At 51.6% G+C, this 11432-nt stretch overlaps 1 protein-coding gene across 4 annotated transcripts in view; it reads left to right on the top strand.

Moving 5' to 3' along the window:
* APBA2 (amyloid beta precursor protein binding family A member 2) overlaps positions 1-11044 on the top strand; it is a gene marked incomplete at both ends in the record, with an annotated part of 49576 nt that extends 38532 nt beyond the window's left edge. For 2 of the 4 annotated variants that reach the window (XM_080914006.1, XM_080914007.1), the window contains 5 exons: positions 1652-1831; positions 2844-3056; positions 4098-4217; positions 8042-8182; positions 10931-11044. In XM_080914006.1, coding sequence (XP_080770132.1) covers positions 1652-1831; positions 2844-3056; positions 4098-4217; positions 8042-8182; positions 10931-11002 — 726 coding nt within the window. The remainder of the gene's footprint in view (positions 1-1651; positions 1832-2843; positions 3057-4097; positions 4218-8041; positions 8183-10930) is intronic. The other 2 variants (XM_080914008.1, XM_080914009.1) reach the window with 1 other exon arrangement.
* Positions 11045-11432: the final 388 nt, after the last annotated feature.

The following is an 11432-nucleotide window of genomic DNA, read 5'->3' on the forward strand; positions in this document are numbered from 1 at the left end:
GTGCGCCCTTTGAGCTGGCCCCTGTCCTGACAGGAAGGAAACAAGGGCACAAGGGCAAGGGGTAGGGTGGGAAGGAAGCAGGGGATGTGGGGACAGCAAGAGGAGGTGGGGACAAAAGAGGAAAGCAGGGGACAGCGGGCAATGCAAACTCCATAGCTCCATGGATTGTTCTTGAAGACGGTGATCATTCTAACGTGTGCAGCTGACTTAAGTCTCCACCGGGGTAGGAAGAGGAAGTATAATATAGCAAGAAGAGTGGGTTGGAGGATGGGAAGTGGGCCTTGGAAAAGCCCAGTCTGGAGCTTTCACGGCAAAGACATTGTCTGATGCACAGTCATTTCGCTCTTCCCAGGCAGAGACATAAGGGTTTGGCAGCTGGAGCACTGAGGTGTTGTTAGACAGGGCAGACCCTCTGATCTGTGGCCCATCTCTAAGACCTTCCCTCCCTTGTGGTTTCCACAGTCCCCACTTTTCTGGGAGGAGACCCTCAAATGCATCAGCTCCTTTCCTTATCTGAGGCAGCAGTGCCACCTAGTGGTTGATGGACTACTTACACCCACCCATTGCTAACAGGCACAGCACATGCGGGAACAGTAAGAACACTGTGGCACCCTTCCTCTGAGCTCTTCAGGGGGGCGGGGGGGCTGATTTGGGAAGGCAGTTCAACTTAGAACTAGTGCATATTTAAAGTAAAGCCACACACACTGAGATGGGATCCAGCTCAGCTTGATTTTAGATGCGCTTATTCATTTGGAAGCACTCAAATCACTATTGTACAGAGGGAGAAAAGAACTGAAGCCAACCCCTCTGTCCTCAGACCACACTGAACCAAGGCCTTTCAGGGTTACCCTGCAGAAGGTTTTCAGGGTTACCATACCTCAGTTGCAGGTACTGGGGAGGAGGGACATAGGGAGAACTTGGACTGAATGGGGCTCAAACAGCAAGTGGGTTGGGACGGTATAGGGGGATGTTAGTTTCGCTATGCCTTCTTAAGGCTGCACAGCTCAGAGCATGCTGGGTGTGGTCCAGGAGGTGTCCTTAGAGCTTGCCTCCCACTATCCCGGTTACAGTGAAGGTGGGACACTGCTGTCCCTGTCAGTGTCCAGGCCCCCACTGCATCTTTCTGCTGGCATAGGAAGAAGTAATGTCCTCAATGACATGGAATCTGCTCTGGGTCCCAGGTCCGTGCCCCTCATGGCCCTCAGTACCCACACCCATCCGTACTGTAGTAACATGGCACGCACACACATCTCCATCTATTGGAGTTATGTGACTCTGAGAGGTAGAATAGACAGCTAACTATGTATGTGACACTTCTGGGGTTGGGGTTGGACCTCAACTCTATTATTTTATTTTTAGAATAAAATAGGTAAAATAAAAATACATCACAGTTTTCTAATTAAAACAATGAAGTCTGGTGTTCGGCAAACACTCCCACTTCACCATTTTCTGTGATTTTTACAAAGAACTTGCCTTGTCCCAGTGTCTGGACATGAAGTGGCAGGGACAGCAGAGGGGCTCGCTATAGCAGCCCGAGGTGGAATGTGAGGGGCAGACAGCTTTAGCCAGCCTAGGGCCCAGAGTCACTCCCTCAGTCTTTTAGCCTGTGTGTCTGTGCTTTGGTCTAGCATGCCTTTCTTCCTCCCCACAGGCCCAGCTGATAGCCCAGTCCATTGGGCAGGCCTTCAGTGTGGCCTACCAGGAGTTCCTGAGGGCCAATGGCATCAATCCTGAAGACCTGAGCCAGAAGGAATACAGTGACATCATAAATACCCAGGAGATGTATAATGATGACCTCATCCACTTCTCAAACTCAGAGAACTGCAAGGAGGTAAGCCAGTGCTGGGGCCTCCAAAACTTTCTCTGCTAGACCCTGCTCTCCAAGATGACCCGCCCCCAGAGATGATGGACTAGGCAGCTCAGATGTGGGGGCTGTCTCAGTGCCTCCTCATCTCAGCTTAGCAGGCAAGGACGAGGGCAAGTCGTTGTTCCTCACACCAGTGCGTCCAGCACAGGGACGCTTGGGGCATGTCTCGGTCCACCTGCCTTAGAGGTGTGCACTTAGATATAAGCTGAGATACTTGCTGCAGAGACAGATTTCAACCAATCTTAATAACCCTGAAAATGTGTCTTTTAATGTTTTTGCCACCATCCACTGGGCTTAGCACTGGAAGATATTTCTGAAAAGCTCGTGGGTGGCATCTTCAAAATAGGGAGCTTGGGTGCGTTGGCAGAGAAGTTCTGAAATTGCTTTGCGACAGAGGCCCTAGCAGATCCGAGAAAATTTCCCTGGGGCTTTGGAATGAATGAGTGCACTCCCAGGGAATTAATGAATGGATGTTTTTGTGTGTCTGTTAGAGGAGTGAGTGAATGAATTATCCTGGATCCTTGTTGAGTGCATGCCTGATCCTGGCTTCTTGGATGTGTGGCACATAGTTTCCTATTAAAGCAAAGAAAAAAATATAGGACTTTTAAGATGAGCGTAAAGGCAAGACCATGAAGGGGGCCCTAGAGGGCATTCCTCTAGCCTCATAGGGGTTGGTGGGTGGGAGAGCTTCAGGTCCTTGGAGCTGTGTTTGCATCCTGGGATCCCTGCTGAATATGGCAGGAGGGGGGGGCCTCTATACTTCTCATTTCCAAGGATGCTCCTGAGTCCTGAATAGTGTTGGAAGCCTGGGAAGGTTTAGTTCAGAGGAGGGGTGGTCCTCTCAGGCCCAAACCTTTCTTAGCTGAGGTAAACTGACCTCAGCCTGAGGGCAGAACATGAGCCATGGGACCAAAGTCAAGTCTTTCCCTGGGCTTGGACACAAGGAGGCGCTCTTACACTGTCCCTTCTCCTGCAGCTGCAGCTGGAGAAACACAAGGGTGAGATTTTGGGTGTGGTGGTTGTGGAGTCTGGCTGGGGCTCCATCCTGCCCACTGTGATTCTGGCCAACATGATGAACGGTGGTCCAGCAGCTCGCTCGGGGAAACTGAGCATTGGGGACCAGATCATGTCCATCAATGGCACCAGCCTGGTGGGGCTGCCCCTTGCTACCTGCCAGGGTATCATCAAGGTAGGTGTTCTGGGATACCTGTGCTGGTAGTCTCCCCAGCCCTACCTCACATGACCCATGCCCCTTACTTGACACTAAGGCCCAGAGAGACTTTACCAGTGATGGGTCTATGGCAGCTGATCCTAAGATTAGCACGTACCTGAAGTCAGAGGACAACCCAAACTTTCCCAGCATGGGAAGAGGACAGGAGGTGTCATCTTGTGATAGTGAGGACCTATGTAAGTAGACTATTGACTCAGTCTGGTGTGCCTGGGATATTCCGAGGTTACCCGACAGCAGGCACATCTAGATGTTTAGTCAGTGGCAGCCTGGAAGCTGGGTTACTGGGAGGCCAGCTTTCTTTCTGACTACCCATCCTGTCTGAGCTTGGGGCTTTGGGAACACAAGGAGGTGGGGTCAGGTCTTCATACTGCCCAGTTCAAGACCCAAGGCAGTTGGTGCTGGTATTGGAAGCAGCACTGCAATCTGTGATTGGCTCCCCCAAGTCCCCCACCCCCTGGAGCCATCCCACTGGGTGAAGTCCCATTGTTCTTTTAACATAAGGGATTTTTCCTAAAAGACTAGAATGAAGGGGCTTGAGGAGCCAACCTGGAGAAGCCTGTGTCCAGTAGGACTGATCCATTCAGGCTTCGCCTAGCTTTTGCTGCACTGCTTCCTGGGAGCCCTGTAAACATGGCCATCTCTGGGAAAGTTTAAATTATGGCCAAAGGCCAAGCCTTAGGGTCAGGGGTTGCTTGGAAGGACATGTCTGCTCTGGAGCCTGTAGTTCTTCTTGGCTCCTGGCTAGCCTGTCCCGATTCAGCTCCTGAGTCCCCAGTAACTCCTTGGGTTCTCACTGAGGCAGGAATGTTCCTCTTGGGAGTCTATCTTCCAAGAGGAGGGCATTTGGTTAGACAGTGAGAAAGTTCTTTTGTATACAGCCTGGTGACGACCCCTCCTGGGCCCCCGAGTGTGATCCTAATATTCAGCGCCCCCCCCCCTGGTTTTTCTTAGTGTGCACTAACTAGGACCCAGCTAGTGACTTCCCCCCATGTTCTGCAGGGCCTGAAGAACCAGACACAGGTGAAACTCAATATTGTCAGCTGTCCCCCGGTCACCACAGTTCTCATCAAGCGTCCAGACCTCAAGTACCAGCTGGGCTTCAGCGTGCAAAATGGAATTGTGAGTTTACCCCGACACTCCCCGCCTGGGTTTACCCACTCCATGTGTAGGGGACTGAAGGCTGGAGTGCTACCCTGCCTATGGAGGGTTCTCCAGGCCAGCACACAGGCCCAATAGATCTGGACAGGACATGCTGACAAGGCAGACAGGGAGGACCAGGGTGGGGCTGGGATCCCTTCAACCCAGGCCATTTTCTCTTGAGGATTATCCTCATCCGGTGCTTACTTGCAAGGGGGCATGGTAAGGCCTGCTAGCTATCGTAGCCTGGACTCAGACAGCCATGTGCTGGCATTTCGTACGCTGTGACCAGCAAGTGCATGTTTATCTATTCATTGTTACATTCATTCAGGACATTTGTTCGCCCATTCAACTGACACGTGTAAAATGCCTGCTCTGTGTCAGGCGTCAAGGACACAGGAGGCCCTTCTGGAGGAAGGGGTGCTGGGCAAGTGTCTACCCGCTCGGTTGATCCTAAGCATACAATCTGTGGGGTCACAGAGCCTCAGGCCTGGGGTCCAGGTCGCTTTTCGTTTAGGTCACACATCCTGCGAAGACGCCTGTGTACAGCAGGGCTGGAGAGGGGCACGTGCTACCAAGTAGGGGAAGGGATCGGATTGAGCCTGTGGGGGCTAAGTTAGGATGAGTCAGGACAGAAGGAAGACCCTGTAGCAAGCCAGGCGGGACATGAGCCCTTCTTCAGAGCACGGAGCAGAAGGCAAGGTGTGTGTGTGTGTCGGTGGGGGATAGGGGCAGGGGTGGGCCTGGAGGAATAAAGGGTCTGCAACACTCTCCTCCCAGAGAATGACGCCTGGGGGATGGAGGGTAGCCAGTTGAGGACAGTGCGGTGTGGGTGTTGGAAATTTGGGGTGCAGAGTTCAGAAGCCTGGCCCTGAAGCGTTTTGGAGTTGATGGAAGAAATGTGTAAACTTGAGTATAAATTGTTAGTCTCCAAGGGTCATGGATTTTTACGTGAGACCAGACCTTGCTCAGGGTTTGAGTTAATGGTGATGATGTGGACCCAGTCAAGTGGGACTGAGACTCTGGAATGTCCATATGGTACATAGCCATACCTGCCACTGAACCCCACCTTCCCAGTCTTCATGGCTAAGAAATGATCCAAACATCATGAAGGTTCTGCTCGGGCTGTGAGTGGGTATTGGGATATCAGTGGGAGGCAGGCATAGATTAGGGGACATGTGGGACCAGAATTGGAGGACTAACATGTTTCTATCTAGGACTTAAGGTTTCAGCTGCCTGTAAGACTTTAGGTACTTCCATCAGCCCCATCAGTGACTAACCAGCCAGCCTTCCCTGCTGAGCTTCAGGGAGCATACCTGTTCCCCCCGCCCCATCCCTCTATGCACTCTGAGTCTCCTGGAGAAGCCTGCCCACCTCAGAGCTGGTTTCACACAAGTGCTTTTTCCATTTCCAGCCTCATCGCGCTCCAAGTAGAATGCATTAGTTTGCAGATAGGTCCCAGATGACTATTTTCATATGGACTCCCCCCCCCCCCCCCGCCTTTCTCTTCCCGTGATATCTCCCAAGGAGTCAAGAACTGTTCAGTTTGGAGACTCCCTAGAGTGCATACTGAGAACAGCTAGAGCATGCAGCAGCCCCTGAGGTGGGCGCCTCCTTTTGGAGGGCCAACAACACCAGGTACAGGACAGTTCTCTCAGGCATTTCCTGTTCTCTTTCACTGCTCCCGTATTCCCAACGCCTAGCAATCCACAGCCGAAGTCTACCCCCCCGAAGAAACCCTACAAAGGTGCAAGCCTCTTGCCTTCTTTCCCTTTGGTCCTTTTTCTCTAATACCCAAAAGCCACTGGGAAGTGAAATAAAGTAGCATCCTCAGACCACCCTGCAACACCTTGCTCACGATCTTCAAATTGCCAGTTACCACGAAATAACCTTACCTCACTTTGGAGAAAGACTCAGATCAATGCTCAGTGCTTACATATAGTAGGTAGGCACTCTGGTCGTAAGAGCCCTGGTGGGACAGAGTTGGCCCCCAGCCTCCTGGGCAGTGGTGACCTCAAGCACAGGCCGCCCCTTGTGTTTTGACACCTCTGCTAGATCCTCAACAGTTAGTGTCTGGTGAGTCCTGGTGGCCAGACACAGGCAGTGTTCCTGGGCGGTGACATCAGTGTTCTTTCATGTCCCAGCCAGGGCACATGCTTCTTTCCAGGAAGAGAAGGATCAAGAGTACTGAGAGGGTCAAACTGTGGGTACCACATCAGGTTCCCCACTCACCTTACTATGGGAACTATACAAAACCCACAAAAAAAAAAAAAAAAAATGGCTACAAGAGGCATGGGGCTGGCAGAGCCAGCCTGTGGCAGTAGACTTAAGCATTTTGGGTTATGTGGCCATGAAGGATATGATGGTGGACTGGGTAGGTGGCCAAGCGGAGACTGGATGAGGAAGCCCTGAACCTAGTGCTCTGATACAAGGTGATCCATTATCAAACAGTATACACATGTCTGAGTGGGTCTTGGGGCTCACCCCAGGGTCCCAAGGGGAGCTGTCAATAAGGCAAGACTATCTGTAAATGAGGAACACAGCCACAAATGAGGAACAACCACAACGCAGCCCGGCTCCTCCCAGCACCCATGCCCACGTGTTCCGCAGTATCTGATCTTTCAGGGTACTTAACCCTGTGCCATAGGAAAGTGTCATAAAACCACAAGACATTAGCTGGACTGTGAGTGTGGTCAGACTGAGAAAGTACCAGCAACAGACGCCTTCATATGAGGTGTAGTCCCTGAGGCACCAGGGGTTCTGGGTTAGCCTGTCTGGACTCTCCAACTAGGCAGGGGAGTATTGATACCTCTGGACCAGTCTGTCTTCAGACCCAGCTAGCACTTGTTTATTCCGTGATGCTGGGTGGCTCAGCTGCCTTCAGCTTATACTGGAATTCTGGAAGTAGAATCTAATACCAGTGAAGGAATGAATGTGTCAGAGAAAGGGAGGGTAAGTGGGTAGAGAGCGAGCTTCCTTCTTTCATGCCTTTCTGGAGGCTGCCACCAGAAGGTGTGGCTCAGACTTAAGGTGATTTTCCCACATCGAAAGATCTAGATCTTCCCAATTCAAATGATTCAAGTAAGAAAATCTTCTTATAGGCCAGACACTGGGTTTATTCAAGATGTAGTCAAGTTGACAACCAATAGGGAGGACAGGAGGTGTGGGAGCATTGTCCCCGGATGCCTGGGTGGACCGCAGGTGCTCCTGGGAGCTCACTCATGCAGGCCAAGGTTTCTGAGGTTGGAGGATAGGGTGATGAGAGGCCCGTAGGTCTAATTGTAGCTTCTCTATGATGCCTTCTCTTCTAGCCTCTTTAGCTTGACTAACAACCAAGCTTGCTAGGATTCATGAGACCTAGTGCCTAACAACCAAGCTTGCTAGGATTCATGAGGCCTAGTGCCTTTTTCCCTGTACGTAACATCTCTCCCTCCCCTCCCTAGCCTCTCCGAATGCCATTTTTCTAATGTCTTGGTTTTTGTAATGAGTTCTGTGAGTGAATGGATACAGCTTCCTGTCTTTGTGTCACTTTGCCAAACTCTGTCCCTTTAAGAGTTCATCATCTCTATGAAGTGGGTAAGGGAGGTATAGGCTGTTTTCCCCAGGAAGAAGCCCTCTGTTCTAGCTTGGCAGTCTGACACTCACACAGTGGCACTGATTCTCCTTAAAACCACATTCTAACTCACGGTTGTCCTTGCTCATGAGTCATGGACTGAAATGCTGGGATCATCTGCAACAGTGATTTCTGTTCCCCCATCCGTGGGACATGGTGGGAATGTGTATGCTGCCTTCCCTTGTCCCCGCAGATCTGCAGCCTCATGAGAGGGGGTATTGCAGAGCGAGGTGGTGTCCGAGTCGGCCACCGTATCATCGAGATCAACGGACAGAGCGTGGTAGCCACAGCCCATGAGAAGATAGTCCAGGCTCTGTCTAACTCAGTTGGAGAGGTAAGACTGACGTCCAGGGGCTTTTGGGCTTCTGTTTTCTCTGCCTAACAGCTCACTCCCATATGGTTGGAAAAGTCATTGGTCCTTCTGATAGAAAGCAGCCCTTTTCAGAACAGCCTGCGTGCGTGGGACCTTGGGCTCACATCTGCCTGTTGGTTCATGGTCCCCCACTTTGACCCAGCTACCCTTCAGTGGTCCCTGGATGTCACTTGGGAGCAGGCTATGTCCCCACCTCACAGTATCCATGAATAGGATTAGCACAGTGGAGGAGGTGCTCTCAGACTGTCTGGTATGTCAGAATAGAGGCCTGTAGGCACAGCTCCCAGCGCCATTTCTAAACAGAATCGCGTACATCCAGCTCCCTACACTAAGAGATTCCAGTCGGCTCATAGCTGGTGTGTCATCCATGGTCCTCTGTGCCCAGGGTCAGGCTGTTTTTCTTTTCCCATTTCACTAGTTTTCCACCATCCCCTAGTTCAGCCCTTCTTGGGTCATTTCCATACTAGCAAGAAAATGGCCGGGAATCCCATTGGAGGGGTATAACTGTCCCCAAGGATCTCAGAGGTGAGCACCACATTGCAAGATGTGGAGGAGGCTAACTTGGGTGATGCTGTCACAAAGCACAGAGAAGAGACTTACCCAGTATGCGTGAGGTTTGTGGTATGAGGTGTGTGTGTGTGTGTGTTCTGGTGTGTGTGTGTGTGTGTGTGCATATCAGAGAAGGGTGGTATACATGTATAGTTGGTGGAGGCGAGGTGATGAGTGTATGGGTGTTAGTGTGTCTATAAAGGTATGGGTAAGAGTGTATATTGTAGATGCATATGATTGTGTCTGTGAGTACTGATCAGCATGGGTGTGTGGGTAAGAATGTGTGTGAGTTTGTTGAAGGAAAGTGTGTTTTGGTGTGTTCATGGATGTGTATGAGAAGAGGTGCATTAAAAGCAAGGCATTTGTGCTAGTGTGCATGGAGACAGTGACTGAGTCTGTGATTTTGTGGGCTGTGTGTATATGTGTGTGTGTGTGTGTGTGTGTGTGTGTGTGTGTGTGTGTGTGTGTGCTGTGCCTGTAGATGTATAGGAAAGATGGAGTATGATTGCGGTTTGTGTGAGTCGAGGTTTGAGTATGGGTGCGTGTGAATTTGTGGGTGAGGCTGTGTTTGTGATGTGTGCATAAGTGTGTCAGAGTGGCTGAAATGAGTGCAGGGTGTGCGTGTGTATTTAGATATTTGCAAGGTACATGTATGTTCATGATGTCTACATCTGAGTGTGAGAGTGTGCACATGGTAGTCTAAATCCCGTGAGTGTGGGGTGTGGGAGCGGGAGCTGTGGTCTCTGGGAAAGTGTGAGTGCTACCACAGAGGTTGAGGCTGCCCCCTCTGCACCCCGTCCAGCTGGAGAGGTGTTGGGGGAGTCGCATAGTTGCTGCCCTTTTCCTGGGAGTCTGCTGTGGTCCCTGAAGGGCTGCCAGACTCCCTCTGGTGGCCACCTGGTGCTCATGCAGGACGGATGGTCAGGGCTTCCGTCTCCTGTGGGCTAGGAAGGGTATGTTGAGTCACACTATTTGCTCAGGGGATCCTGGTTCATGTCCCTTAAATCCTCTCTCTTGGGGCCGCACTGACCAAGTCAGCATCTTTTGACACACCAGGACGGGCTTTGGAGGGGAAGAAATGCACTCTTTGGTCTGACAACCGTGATGGCTGACTCTCAAGGAGGGGACGGGAGGGGGCCATTGGCTGCTTCTAACTGATGGCTTCCAAGGAAGGATAATCCAATTTTCCTAAGTAGAAATTCAGAAATGACTGCCCTCGTGGGAGTAATCAGTCTCACACCTAAAGAAATCAATCCTGTGGGGGAGTGGGCCAGGGACCCCAAGAAATGATTCCACCACCTCAGGCCTGAGATTGATTGATAACTAAGGAAACAGCCAAGTGAGGGGGTGTGGCAGACTTCACTGTGGGCCTAAGCTGCACCCACCCAGCCGGGTGACTAAAGTGCCTGCCTGCGTTTTCCGCCAACCCCAAGCGCATTGGAGAATGAGTCACTGTTCTCAGACACACCTTGTGGGCTGTGGGTGGGTAGGCTTTAATTGAGGAATTAGGGAGAATGTAGCTTCTGAGGGGGAAAGGCTGCCTTGGGGCTGTGGGGGAGCTGAAGTATGCCGGAGCACACACCCGTACATTTCACTTGTGTGAGCTCCGCAGAGTAGTACAGTCTGGGTCAGAACGGCAGCTTCTTCCAGAGCACAGCACAACCTAAGTCCAGGAGCATAGCCCCATGATGGGGACAGGGACAAAGCTTCCAGCTGTTTGCTTCCAGAGTCTCAGTGTCCCTTTACACCCAGGAAGTAATCCCATGGTGAGCGGGTTGAACATCCAGCCTGGGTAGAGCCAGCAAGGGCAACTGGACTGTTGAGAGTCATACGTTAACTGAGGGACACCTCGTCTTCTCAGTTTTCCTGTCCCCTGCTCTCGCCTCATCCAGAGTCAGCGTGCTCCCCTCTTGGAAGCACAGCATACTCCTTGCAGCTCTGGGGCGAGGGTCCTGCGTCCAGTCATTGTCAGAAGCCTAATGTTTCATTCTTTTTGGTGTCAACTTGAGATGTGACATAGTATATGGGCCCCGTCTTGGAGGGGAGCCCCACCCTTCACCCCAGCCTTCTCACTCTGAGATCTGCTCTATGACTGGGCATCTGATGTCTTCACGTCATCCGGAAGTGGCGGATGGCTCAGCCTTCCTTCTCTGTTTACAGATTCACATGAAGACCATGCCTGCAGCCATGTTCCGGCTCCTCACAGGCCAGGAGACCCCACTGTACATCTAGGTACACCCAGCCTCACCATGGAGCAGGGACACCAGGCAGACCCACCTGGGCCCAGAGGAGCCAGAAGCCAGGACAAACCCCTGACCCCACAGCCCGACCAAGAACTCCGGCTCCCCCGAAGGGTGTGTCCTTGTCACCTAGGTTTTTGTTTGTTTGTTTGGTTGGTTGGTTTGGTTTTTTGTTTTGTTTTGGGTTTTGCCAAAAAAAGAAAAGAAGGGGGAAAAGGGGTATGTCCTTACTGAAGGAGAGTCGCAGGACAATCCTTTGTAAAACTTACCAGTCTTCTGCCACATTTTCATCGTGACTGATGAAGGGTGCTCACAGGTAGTGTTCTGTGTGGTGTGCTGTGTCTCCCCTCCCTGAGGCTATGGAATGTGAATGTGGTGCCCGCCCATCCCCTTGGCTGTGAAGGGGGCCAGCCTTCTGTGAT

This window comes from Micromys minutus (genome assembly GCF_963924665.1).
Source record: "Micromys minutus genome assembly, chromosome: 3".
NCBI classification, from domain to species: domain Eukaryota; kingdom Metazoa; phylum Chordata; class Mammalia; order Rodentia; family Muridae; genus Micromys; species Micromys minutus.